This window comes from Oryzias melastigma, linkage group LG22, assembly GCF_002922805.2.
Source record: "Oryzias melastigma strain HK-1 linkage group LG22, ASM292280v2, whole genome shotgun sequence".
In the NCBI taxonomy this organism is placed as follows: domain Eukaryota; kingdom Metazoa; phylum Chordata; class Actinopteri; order Beloniformes; family Adrianichthyidae; genus Oryzias; species Oryzias melastigma.
In genome coordinates, this window is record NC_050533.1 from 22,143,613 (window position 1) to 22,157,633 (window position 14,021).

Genomic DNA, 14,021 nt, shown 5'->3' on the forward strand with positions numbered 1-14,021 from the left:
ACTTAACATTGAAGCTTTTCATTGATATACAAATCTTTATTGTGTAAAGATGCTTTTCTCTGTGTCAGAATCTGCTGGAACTACATTAAATTTGTAAACAGTTCATAGTTACAGTAGTTGAAGCTCCAGTGTGAAAAACCCATTCCAATAAAAATCATATTTTTGGTGTTTTTAATATATTGTTGTAGCTTTTTTGCATGTTGGAGGAATTATATGAAATAATTTTAGATTTAATCTGCATTTTTTAAGTATTGATTTATTTATTTATTTTTTTTTTTTTTTGCAACTCTAATGTTAGCTTGGGCTTGTTAGGAGCTATAAGCTAGCGGGAGAGAGTGTAAACGAAGTTGGAGAAATAGCAGAGGCTAACTTTTGCGCCAGCAGTTAAATCCACAGAAATGAAAATATCTGATAAAATCTTGCCGTGCTGCAGAAACTATGTCTTAAAAGCGACACAAGCTTTTCGATTTTTGCTAAAAACATCAGAATAATGATGAACAGACGACTGGGAACAATTTCACAACAGAAAAATATAGTGTGAGTGGGAATTTGAAGTGTTAAAGAGAATTGTAAGGATTCTCTGTAAGATTACAGGGTGGGGTTTTAAGTTTATATTGTTAGATTGAACATAATATTGGTACAATTTTAATGTTTTTCCACTCTTGTATAAAGAAATTTCTGCATTTCTTTTTAAAATAAAGCCTGTTTTAGCTAGTAGCAAAGTATTGTGTATATAACGATTAATGTAAGTTTATTTAAAATTATGCTGTGAAACAATTTTGACAAAATCTTTTGAGTTTTTTTCCTATTTAAATCTGAAAATAAGTAAATATCTGAATTTTTATGTCTCCAACTGGTTTCTTTCTTTCAGACTGGGGAGTTTTCAGCCCGTTTTCTCCTGAAACTGCCAGTGGACTTCAGCAACATCCCCGTCTATCTCCTTAAGGTACCTGACAACCGCCACCACAGTCAGCAAATACCAGGCATTATCACATTCTTTACACTTCCAAAATTATTCATCACATGAGCCCTCCGTGTGTTTGTCTATGCGAGCCTTAAATGTTTGTATCCGTCGCAGGGGGGGGGTTGTTTGAATGAACTCCACTGCAGCTGTGTGTTTGTGCGTGCGTGCAGACTCCCATCTTGGGGGCTGCGAGTTGACTAATCAACAAGCCGTCACTGTCGATCTGCTCTGAGCCGCGTGGTGTCTGCAGGCAGCTCAGTCGGAGTTTGCGCACTCGCAGCCAGCCTCCCTCTTCTTCCTATATGTTTCCTTCTCTGTCTTGGCTCTCCTTCCACCGATAATTTTTTTCTCCCTTTGTTCCTTCAACCCCTGCCCCGAGTGGCCAGCACACTTCAGGCCTTTTTCCTGTCTAAGGAGAGCTGATGCTAAGCATAAGGGATCCAGCAGCCATTGTCAGTCTTGATGTCCTTATCCGTCAGACCGGCGGCCCTGAGACTCGTCTCTTTTTGCAGGCTGTGATAGACCTCATCAAATCAGTCATACTCCACAGCCACACATCAGCACATGCTGGGCGTTTAGTCTCCTGCTTTTTCCATTTGTGCTTGAGCTTTAAATGACTCCTTTTTTTGGCTGTCACTTGTAGAAAGTAATGGAACATAATGACTAACTGTTTTTGTGGAGGGAATAGCTAAACAAACCAGTAATATCATATTTACAAACAAGTTTGAAACACTTAACAGATCTTTTAGAATGATGCATGTGGCAGTTAAGGTACAGACCGAGGCAGAGCTTCCAAACTGTATCGACTTGCAGAGTGGAAAGTAATGAACATCATCAGCCCACACCGTGTCCACCTACGCATCACAGCGGAACAGGACCGTGGAGCATATAGGATGAACTGGACTGTGTGCCAAAACAAATGACCTGAATTTTCCTTTTGACGCATGTCATGCAGTTGCCTCTGTCAGTGTGCGTTCATGTGAATTGTTTTCATGCATTTTGCATGTCTGCTTTAGCAGTGATTCCATACTGTGGAGCAGCTGAATGTGCTTATAATGAACCGTTGCATGTTTTTTAATGATTAAAAAAGAACAGCTAAAGTTGTTTTCTTTTCTTTTTTTTGTATAAACCTATTCACTCACCACATAATTTATTAAAGCTTGCTTGTACGAATTATAGGTTATGTCTAAGTTCCTTCACTACTCACTGCATAATGCACTGTATTGCATTGGGTGTTTGCAATTTTGTAGAGCTGTCTGAATCTTGCCCCTAGAAATTTGTCAAAATTCCATGTAATAAACCCTTGTGTGTCGATGCACACGAGATTGGGAAATATAGACCACAATGCATTTCGTTTGAGCAATTTTTCTAAAAAAAAAAAAGAAAAATATTTAAATTTATTTTATAAATAAAAAAAATCAAAGTTTTCATCATCTTAACACAGTGGATTTATAAATAGTAGGGGCCAGAATCGATTAAAAAATTTAACTAATTAATCGCAAACTGGGAAAAAATTGATCGCAATTATTCACTTTTTTTTGTTACAGTATTTGCCAAACACATTATATGCAAGTAATCATAGTATGAAATAACATGCAAAATTGTACATTAAAAATGTTTATCTTTAATTAATGTTTTTAATTGATTAAAAAAAATACAAACTAATCACACTTCTGGTTTGTGATTAATCACATTTATTTGCAATGTTTTACTTGGTATATTAATATGAACAACAGCATGCCAGAGACAAAACATTTCCATCATTATTATTGTCTGAAAATTTTTAATGTATCAAGTGCAAATTGTGAGCACAAAGCACATCAACAGTAAGATGAGCAGGACTCTAAAGACCTTCATGTCTGCACTATTAGTCCAAGAAAGCAAAGTTGCTCACATACAGCCATTAGAATCTGCTGACCAAAAAAAAAGTTCTGGTCACATCGCCGAAATGTTTCATATCACTGTGCAGGCTACTTTAAAGAAAAATAAATAAATAAAAATTACTTTCTTTCAGCTGCTGGTCAAAAACTAGCAGTAAGATGTGTACCTTTTCTCTGAACTTGTGGTTTATTTATTTAACCTATAATGAAAATCAGCTTTTATATCCCTTTCCTTTGCCGTTGCAGTCGAGGCTCATCCGCGTTACGTGACAACAGATCACGGTTAAAATAGTCCACTTTTTGTGAAAAAAACGGTCTCAGCCAATAAAATTGAATCTGTATTTATTTTGTAAGGTACGATGATATAAGTTGAATAATGCCAACAAAGTGTTCTAATGCACGCCGTGGAAGCCTGACCCATTTGAGGCAATACGACAGACTGTTTCTTTGCAATGTGTAATTAATTTGAGTTAATAGATATTAATGAGTTTATTCTTTTTGATTAATCGTTTACGTTAACACGTTAACTTTCACAGCCCTAAAATACTTGTACTGAAAAAGGTTTTCATTTCGTGAAATCGATGATGACGTATTTGCCGTTTTAAAGATAACTGTAGTGAGAATGGTGTCCAAATTGCTTGAAAATCCAGTGCACCAGATAGTGCTGCACTATGTTGTTTTTTAGTAGTTAGGGGTTAGGGAGGGAATTCGTACACAGTCATAGTCATTTCAATTGCAAGACAGAACAATTTGGTTTGATAGGATCTGTTATGAGATACGTTGTACCAGTTGATTCTCTTCGTTATATTCCCTCTTGTTCTGCCGTTTAAACATATCCTGGAGACCCAATAAACTTTCAATTTATTTAACCCTTTAACACCAGAGGTGTTATCGGCGACTAATAACACTCTTTAATGTGGATCAGCTGATTCTGGTACAGAGAGGAGCTGCTAGTCATATCAGCTTTGCATCAATATACAGCTCATTACTAATATAAAGGGTTACATATAATTGCAAGACTGCTTTTGTTGGTTGCATAAATGGTTTTAGTTACTGTCGTTAAACTCCTGTGTTCAAGGGTTAAACAACTTAAGCCCAAATTTGTCCTTTATGCTGCCAGTTTAATCAATAAACCACTCCACTTTTATTAAACAACCTTGCCTCCATCCTAAATATTTCAAGAGTGTGTTTGTTGTTGTTGGGGACAAAAGACCAGAGGCATAAAGCAGCTCTTTTAACAAGAGAAAAAAGTAAAAATGCAACTCCAGTCAGGACATTTCCCTGAAAGGTCATGTCTTTGTTTCTCCTTTTTCAAAGGAATGTTTTTATTAAATTATAAAAGTCTGTTGGCTCTGATTAATATTACTGTTAATTAGTCACTTAGACACTGGAATTAACATTTGAATTAAAATAATTAAAATTACCAAGAGTTGGGACATTGACAGCATATTCAGTTAAAAAGTTCTGCTTCATAATTAGATATTGTCATTTAGCTACCAGTCACTTCCTTACAGTATTGTAATTTCCTATTTAAATCAAACATTTTTACATCATCATTGTTGAAACAATATCTCCAAATTTAAACCAGAATATTGTTTTAGCATAGCTACCACTTGTCCTTTACATAATAGTATTTTTGTTTATTTAATCTTATAAGTTGAACATTTTTTTGTATTCAAAGAAGTTCTTGTTCATGGCAGTGTTCATACTGAATGATGGAGATGTACAATACTTATGGAAATTAAATAAATAGGTACTTCTAGAATGTTTTTAAACAATGGCTTCCAGCCTATGGATCATTACAGTCAATCTTCATTAATTCTGTACTTTACTAGTTTTGTCTTTGCCACCTGTGGTCATGCTTTGGAGTATCAAGCTTTCAAAACATTTTTTTTTCCTTGTGAAGAAAAAATTACATATCAATCATTATTTTTATGTTGTACTTTATAATCATCCGTCCATCCATCTTCTAGACCGCTTCATCCCTTTCGGGGTTGCGGGGGTGCCGGAGCCTATCCCGGCTACTGAAGGGCGAAGGCGGGGTACACCCTGGACAGGTCTCCAGTCTGTCACAGGGCCTCAATCACACACACATTCACTCTCACATTCACACCTAGGGGCAATCTAGAGTCACCAATGAACCTATGAAGCATGTTTTTGGACGGTGGGAGGAAGCCGGAGTCCCCGGTGAAAACCCACGCATGCACGGGGAGAACATGCAAACTCCACACAGAAAGGTCCCAGCCGGGATTTGAACCGGGGCCTTCTCGCTGTGAGGCGAGAGCGCTAACCACTGCGCCACCGTGCAGCCCACTTTATAATCATTTTTAAAAAAAAATCAATTATTGACTATTACAGCTATTAAATGTTTCCTAAAAATCCCCTTCATTCCCGTTGCTATTTCTCCACATTTTTCTTTAGCGATAAGCTAAAATTGTGCAGGTTAGCTGGTCTCTCTGCCTTTATTCTGAGCTTTCGCTCCCTCTTTAGATTTTCAATATAATTAATGTCAGAGCGTTTTTTTTTCCAAACCATTTTTTCATTTCTTTTAATGTATGTTTTTATACTTTTTCGTCTCATGTAGAGCTTATCTTCAGAAGTATGGCCTCGTGGTGTTTTTTCCATGAGCTGTAACAGTTTGAGAAGGTATTCTGTTCATGCACCTTTTGTTTGAATGTAAACTGAAGCTGAGTTATATTTCTGTCCACAATGATGCCCCTTGTGAATCCTCCAATTATATTTTTGGAGATGCCTGCGTCATTTGTGGAGAACAAAAACCTTGCTGGCTGAATGAAAGTAACTTTAGGTCAAAATGTGCCTGGGGTATGAATAATTTGGGGCTTGATAGCATTTAAAATCTGCATTTTCTTTTTTATTATATCGTAGTTTGCTACATGCAACATGCTAAACGTGTGGTCTTTCCTGTTTTTGGGTCCTGTGTTGTAACATTCAGTTTGTCTAGTCAGTGTAACGGGGAGAGAAACACAATCTTTACACAGTCAGTGTCGATTCTAACAAGTCAAGAAGGCAGCTCTGTTCAGACAGAATATCAGCCATGTGCTGTAGGTAGAAGTCAGACTGCTGACCTTGATTTGAATCAACCTTCCAATCAAATCCATGTATGTCCTTGCTTGAGGAGGGAAGGTTTGGCATTTAAGCGGAAATCTGTTCAGACATAGGCTAGTGTGCACTGCTAGTGAATGCCTAGATGTTGCTGGTGGGCACAGAGCTTTGGAGGACGTCTATTACCTGAAGCAAAGCATCCGCGTGGTCTGAGCTCACGACAGTGGACATGTTTACCTTCCTGCATGGACTATCCAGCCTCCGGGAGAAGCAAGGACTGCTTTTTTACTTATTTTATTATTTTAAGAGAAGGGGAGGGGGGGCACCTTGTCATAGTCGAAGTAAAAGAGTGGGAAGGATGCTTAGAGCGGAGATGAAGGGAAATTAAAAGCGTACAGATGGATGTTGGCAGTTTTCTTCCCCTTTAAAGGCCAAGGGGACCTCTTAGGCGCTGTTTTAGTGTCTCATTCTTTGATCTTACCTTGACCTCTTGCCTTTTGCTCATTTGATTCTTTCATCTTTTTCTTTCTGGCTATGACCTCTTGTACAGGGAATAATTTGGGTTTCCATGCTTCCTATATTTTGTAAAACTCACTTTTCAGAAACTTGATTATTTTTCACTTATTCACAGGTTAAAGTATCAGAAACATTTTTTTTCACTTAATTTTCAATTCCAGGGTAACATCAGGATAAAAACAGCCACACTACTTCCAAATCTCCATAAATATGCAGCATTTATAGCAGATTTGTTGCCATTGTTTTGCATTTTTCTTTCTACTTAAACGTGTGTTTTGTTTACGAAGCTCTACCCAATGAATCAGTGCAAAACCATGCAACTTCCACAACCGATCCCTCATAAATAAACTGCATCCACTGCTAATGGCTATAAATATGCTTAAGTAGTCCTGCTCTTGCATGTTGTTTTATACAGCATAAAACTTTTGAAAAACAAAGTATAAATGGTGAGACTCTCCTGCTCAAAATACAAGACAAAAACATTGTCCACTACAGCAATAACAATGAGGCTGCATGTTAGCTTATGTTTTGGATACATAGTCTAGTTGAATCTGATATGCATCACTTTAATAGTGAAGTGCTTACACAGTCAGTGTAAATCAACTGATCATTTTGCTGAGAAAATCAGCTTTGAACCATTACACAATACTATACGTATGTAAAGTGTTGCTTAATGGTACACAGCCAATAGGAAAATCTACTTTTCTTCACGTCAGACTCAGCTGATTAACATTTGAAGAGTTACAGTATATGAAAGAGCTTGTGTTAGTTTGGTATGGCCAGTGACATCTCCGATGGTAACCCTTACGCTCTCCTAGGCTTGTTCACATTAAAAGTGGGGTCATCTGGACCCCACAAGACAGTCCGCTGAACTTTTTTTTTCAGTGATTGTCGATCTGTCCATTGACAGATATGAATTCTTGTCCACCTTGGTCATGGAAGGGCTAACACCTCAAAGTAAGGGTGGGGTCATCTGGACCCCATAAGAGAGCACGAGGGTTAAAGGGTTAAGCTAGCAGGATGCTAATGTTAGCAAAATTAGCAACAGGAGCTAGCATGATGCTAATTATAAAACCTAGTGCCAGTTCTCTTTGTAGCATTCAAATGATCGCTAAAACACACTTCTGCTTTTCCACTTAGGAGTAATAGTCTGGCTTCATTGGAAATACAGTTCCATCTTTTACCTACATGGGCAGTTACTGCAGAAGTATTTTCACTTTCTTCAAAAGCCAAAGAAAATTTGTTGCCACTATGGATGTCACGTCATTTACTGCAAGTCGATATTTTTAAACTATATTTCTTAAACTTGGTATATTTAACTTTTTTTTTAGTCATTTTACTCATTTATTCTATTTTTGAACAATGTACATATGTAATCTATAGCAGACGGACAAAGTCATGGTGTTCTCTCCTATGTAATGATTGACTACTTAACCCTTTAACACTGTGGTGGCCTGGCAACACCTACATACCAAATGCTATTACTTACCGTAACTTTTCAAGCATAAATGTGAATGAGCAGTTTCTGGTGAATAGAAAACTCAACGCTGATCGTGTAAACACTTCACAAATATGAAGTGTTGCATATCAGAACAAAGCTGCTTTTCTCCGCTTCAGAATCTGCTGGAATTACATTAATTGCGGAAAAAGTTGAAGACTTATGGTAGTTGAAAGACCTATGCTATTCTCCTTGATGTGCTATCTTATGGGGTCCAGATGACCCAAGCCTTACATTGACATGTTATCCATCTCATGACAAATGTGGATCAGGGTGGACAGGGTGTCATGTCTGCATAGGACACGAATGAAAATCAAAAATCATCGAAAAAAAAAAAAGTTCAGCGCACTATCTTGTGGGGTACAGATGACCCTACTCCCAACGTCAACATACGAGAATAGTTCAAGGGTTAACCCTCGTGCCCTCTTATGGGGTCCAGATGACCCCACCCTCATATTGATGTGTGATTCCTCCCATGATAAAGGTGGACAGGATTTTATGTCTGTCACAGACACAGTGAAGATAAAAAATCCTTGCAAAAAAGTTTAGCATGCTGTCTTGTGGGGTCCAGATGACCCCACTTTCAATATGAACATGCGCACAAGGCTTAAAAAGAAAAGTCATTTTGGAGTTGTATACATACAGCAAAAATATGTTAATATGTTAAACTCTAAACATAAAACATTTATAACAGAACATTATGAGACTGTCAGTGCAGTGACACCAGAAAATAACCCTTTAGCCCTCCTACTAGCCCTTGTTGGCAGATCAGACATGTACCAAACTGCGTTATAGAACAGGTTGCTTTATGGACAGTGAGGCACATTAAAGGAACCTCATTGATGGAACTTCAATGTCTTAGGGACTCCAGTGTGCTTCAAAATTGACTAGGAGATGTGGTTTGAATTCCCGTTTTTCTATTTTGTCTGTACAAGCTGTACATGCTTCAACAAAATCAATTGAGTCTAATTATTAGTACTCAAATGTTTTTTTTTTTTTTTTGGTTTTGCATGCTCATAACCCCTCCCCCACTGCATGCTTCTGCAGAGCCTCTAAAGCTCCAGAGGCAGCAGCTGACAGAAGAGGGTTAGGGTGAAGCAGAGCCGTGAGCTGTCGCTGGGGTTTTCTTTTCACTTGCTGCGCAAATGTTGCCGGTTTGGATATTTCTGTACTTCTGTTTGAAATTTTGTGCCACACACTTAGATAAACATTTGTGTGTATGCATATAAATACAAATATATATATATATGGTATTTGTGTATGAACTTTTTCTAAACTGTGTTGTACCTCTATAAAAATGCTTTAACCAAACAAATATTGCTCTTCCTGCAATTTAAACTCCTAAACAGTTTAATCTAAAATCTCTGTGGTTAGATGTTTACCTCCACTGAAAGCTGTTTTTTTTTCTTATGCACATTTTAGATGTTAGGTTAAGAGTAACAGTTCTTCCCATGTAGTTTTTGTTCTGTAGAAAAATGTCTTCCATCAATAGTAATATTAGTGATGAAGGGGATCAAAATGAAGAATTGGCACCATAAACTGGATTAGTATTAGTGTTTGATTGAGAATACCTTTCCTTTTTTCTTTTAACTAATTTTATCAACCAATTATTTACTTGTCTGTCAAAATAATTATGTTTTTGGGATAGGATGCTACACAGTAATTAAAAGCATAAAACCAAGCTAAATCAAATTTTATTATTGCTAATATTGAACCTTGTTTTATACCAGATAACAAATCCCATTAACAGTCTCATTTACAAGAGTAACCTGTTTACCAAAATAATATTTATCAAGACTGTGACAATTCACTAAACAGAAAGAATAATTTATACAGAACATATTGTTTAAATATTCTTTGAAAACAAGTGTAAGTTTTTATATTTTCCAGTAAAAACTCCCATGACTGTGATCAGACTGGATACTTTCAGATCCTCCAGGTGGAGGGCCCATAGAGGACAATACCTTTTTATCTTTGAACCAGGCTCTGATGGGACATTGGTGAAGTACTGACAACAAAAGTTGTGATGTTGCAATTTATATGAGAACATGTCAAACATGATGGTACCAGATGGAGATTTGTTACTAAAAATGTACAACTGGAAGAATCTGCCTCTATGTAAATAATCATTGGTCTAATTACAAATAATTTTACATGAAGTCCATGTCTAACCCTAACCCTATCATTATAACCAAACCAAAAAGTTTGTTTATCATAGCAAACAGATTACATGGAAGAGCTTCTATTGTAAATAGTTAATGTCTTCATGGTATAAAAGATGGATTTTCACCACCGGAGAAAGGTCCTATGTTAGTGTTAGGAGATTTTAAGAGTTTTTTAAGAGTTTTTGTGCCGATTGTTGATCCAGTCGTGTTGCATGTAAGCAACTGTTTACAGATTTTCCATCTCACTAACTACAGTATATAAAACCCCTTTTTGTTTTCCTTAGGAAGATTTTCCGCTTAAAGTCTCGCTTCAGTGGTGTTTTTAACATGTTCTTGTAGCATTTTATCATGATGTAGAACATATATGACGAAAATTAAGATTAAAATTGCGCTTCTATGTATTTCCTGATTGAAATTGTGGTGAATCAAAAGCGGATAAAGAGGAGGTTTGAAAAAGCTTGTCATTGTTGCGTACAAACTACAAATGGCGGGCCACAAGCTTCCTGCTCTGCTCCATTCTGATGCATCCACTTGTAGACGAATAAATCCACAAACGTCTTTGTTGTTCTCGTTTGAGTAATGTAATGTAATGTTAGCTTGGGGTTGTGAGGAGCTGTAAACTAACCGGAGAGGGTGTAAACAAAGGGGGGTATTGGAAAATGAACTCAGTCCCACAACCCAGAACCGAATTTCTGATGAACTTGTTCTGCAGAAAGTGTCCTAGAAGACGACACAGGTTTTCGATTTTGCCTAAAAATGCCATAACTAAAAGACCACTGGGAACACTTTTAATCTAAAGATGATTGGAGTATCACTTTAAACATTTGGTTTAAGTAAATTGCAGGAGACAAGAGTTATCTGATGATCTAAATCACAGAAAAGATCACAATCAGAACACCACACCACAGATGCTTATTTTTGTAGTTTTTTTATGCTAGCTGCAGGATTGTCTTTTTTTTATACCAAAGATATATGGGACAATTTCAGCTTCCCAAGCTTCTAAACCAGGAGGCTTATCTGGCTTCTAGGTTCTAGGCTTCTTTACTTAAATTCAGCACCTTTCTCAACAACCCGTGAAGCTCTCGTTGTGGTTTTCTGCCTTTCCTTGCATGGCAGTTGATCTTTTGGAGAAGTCACGGCTCAAGATAGCCCACGGTGTCACATGGTGGATCTTTCACAATTTTCAGCGCAGACCTGGAAAACACTGCATAGTCACACATTTTCTATAAATACCACTCACACATAACTGTTACCGTTTGGACAAATGGATGCGGCTAAGGACAGTTTGTCTGCAGTATCACCGAGAGGGAGGCTGTGGATGCAAATTGAAAAGCTAATAGCAGACAACTCAAAAGCTTGTTTGAAATGTCACTTGAAAGTTAACATTTTGCATACTGATAAATTGCCCATACTGATAACTATGGCTGTATTTGTGCTTGGTAATAAATTAACTTAGTGCCAACAGGACGGCTGTCGGGTTTAGATTCAATTACAACATGAAGCTTTTTTTAAGAGACCTAAAAAGTGTTGGAACACATATCTTACATTAACAAAAGACGAAGACCAGCCTTCCCCACGACACCTTTTCATCCTCAGATTCTCTGCCTGTCTGACAATTTGAAAAAAATAAAAATAAAAACAAACAAACTGAGGGTTGTGCGTGACTCGTGAACATTTGGTGCCACAGCAAGTGGTTGTAATTTGTGGCCTTGCCTTGCCCTCACACAGTAAACACTGACTAAGAGCTCAGGAATCTTAAGAGCTATAAAATAATTGCAGGTTACTCCCATAATGTTCAAGATTGTGCTGCTCCTTTGCCTCCTCGCTGTCTCACCTTTGGTTTTGTGCAGTCCCCGTTGGGCCAGTTAAAAATAGTGTTATTTGTAATTATTGTTACCACTTCTCAGACTATGATGTGTTTACATATTTTTATAAAAAAACTCTTGGAATATGATTTTTCAATAATCATCTAATGTAAGCATTTATGGGTATTCAGAACCCCTCACTCAGTAATCAAGGTTTTTCTTTAAGATGCATGAAGTCAAAGAGAAAAATAATGACATAAATAAACAATCAGAGAGGAAAGGAGGGCTTTTTTCTTCAAATGCAATGATTTCCACTCAGGTAGCCTCCATCATCTACTCTTTCAGAAAAATCAATGTTTTATATAAACAACAAACCATTTTAATTTTTGGCTTTCATATAAGTATACTATACCTTCCTCATTTGTTATGTTATTGGTTCTAGTGCAGGAAAAGCAAAATCCATCTTCTGATATTTTTATGATCTTTGAGAGTACTGTTGCTGAATGATGTTGCCTTAAAATCAAGTTGCCCAAAAGACATTGTCAACTAATTGCCAGTTGAGCTTCACTAATGTAGTGTGCAGAAGAAATCTTAAAAGGCCACCCAGTGCTTCCATGCAGATAAACAATTTTGTAGCTTTCTAATGGTGGGTGTTTTACAGTTAGTGATGCTCTTACAGATAGATTTAAATGTCATGCATAAAAAGTCCAAAATTAAAGTATATGTGGAGAAACAGTTATATTGAAATTTTATTTCTTCTTATTGTTGCACAATTGTTCTTATGTATGACTGCACATTTTAAATACTTGAATTCCAGTCCCTAATATAAGAAGCCCAAATATGGATAAAAGCTTTAAGTTTGGACCGGTCGGTGGCAGGAAATGCTTACTCTTTTTCTAAAATTGCAGACACAGCTAATTGAAAACGACTGTCGCAAGCAGCAAAAGAAGAAGCTGCACGTTGGTGGGTTGTAGTAACACAAGTGTTACATCAATTTTTAACCTCATATTGAAGTGAGGAAGTTGGGGAGGCCTCTGGTCTTTAGGGGGGAGAGAATAACAAAAAAAGCAAAAGAAAAATTTAAGTAGTTAACCATTGAAATTATGAAATAAATATTATGTGTCTATTACACTGTTGCTTTAGCTATATGTTGTATAATATGCAATACTTGTTATATGATTGTTATTAGGGCTAGATATTGATAATAATTTCCAGAAACAACCCGATTTGATTCTCCAGAGCCTGGATTGATGGGAATCCGATTTTTTTCTATTCTTTTAATTCTCTCAATTCAGTTCGATTCAATTCAAGTTTGAGCTTAAACAGTTTACACATTTAGACACATTTGTTTAGAAATGCATTAATAATCTACTATATGTTTTGAATATATTTATATTAATCAGATACAGTTCACATACTGGAAAATGTATTAGTGAAATCATGAGATTGTTAATATCATCCAGTGTTCCATGGATTCTCTAAAGGAGAAGTTCTAACTAAAATGTTCAGATCATTAACATTGTAAACATTGTTCTGCTTCTCCTGGAGGACGTTTCAGTTTGGACACTAGGTGGCAATTGCGCCACAGCATTACACTTTTTTCAAGAAGAAGAAAGAAAGTTTGTTTTTAAATGAGCAAAAAAAATAGCTTTAGACCGCAAATGGTAACTTTAAAAATATCTCCCTAAAAGAGTTTAAAAAAATGTATGCCAGTGAGTTTATTCATTTATTCAGAAATGTATTTTGAGGTCGACCTAGTGTTAGCATTAGTGGTCCTATAGGAAATTCCATTAAACTTTAGCATCAAGCTAGTGGACTTTAGCTTTATGTGCTAAATCAATCTATATTTTTATGAATCGAGTATTGATCTATTAATCTTAAATCGATTCAAATTGATAAATTGATTTTATTAACCCAGCCCTACTTGTTATAGGTTTATTGAAATTTATGTGAATTGGTTATTATTAAAGTTAGATTACAGTAAAATAGTGTTTTCCATTAATACATTCATAATTTATGATATAATATATTGATTTAGATTCTTCATTTGCTTTTTTACATTAAGAAAGGAGCTAAACTGATATTTATTGACTTGAAAATGTGCAGCACCAACAACTTTAATGAATGGAT

General features: G+C 36.4%; 1 protein-coding gene across 2 annotated transcripts in view; it reads left to right on the forward strand.

Moving 5' to 3' along the window:
* babam2 (BRISC and BRCA1 A complex member 2) overlaps positions 1-14,021 on the forward strand; it is a 94,077-nt gene that overhangs the window by 31,728 nt on the left and 48,328 nt on the right. For both annotated transcript variants that reach the window (XM_024273025.2, XM_024273035.2), the window contains exon 6: positions 872-946. In XM_024273025.2, coding sequence (XP_024128793.1) covers positions 872-946 — 75 coding nt within the window. The remainder of the gene's footprint in view (positions 1-871; positions 947-14,021) is intronic.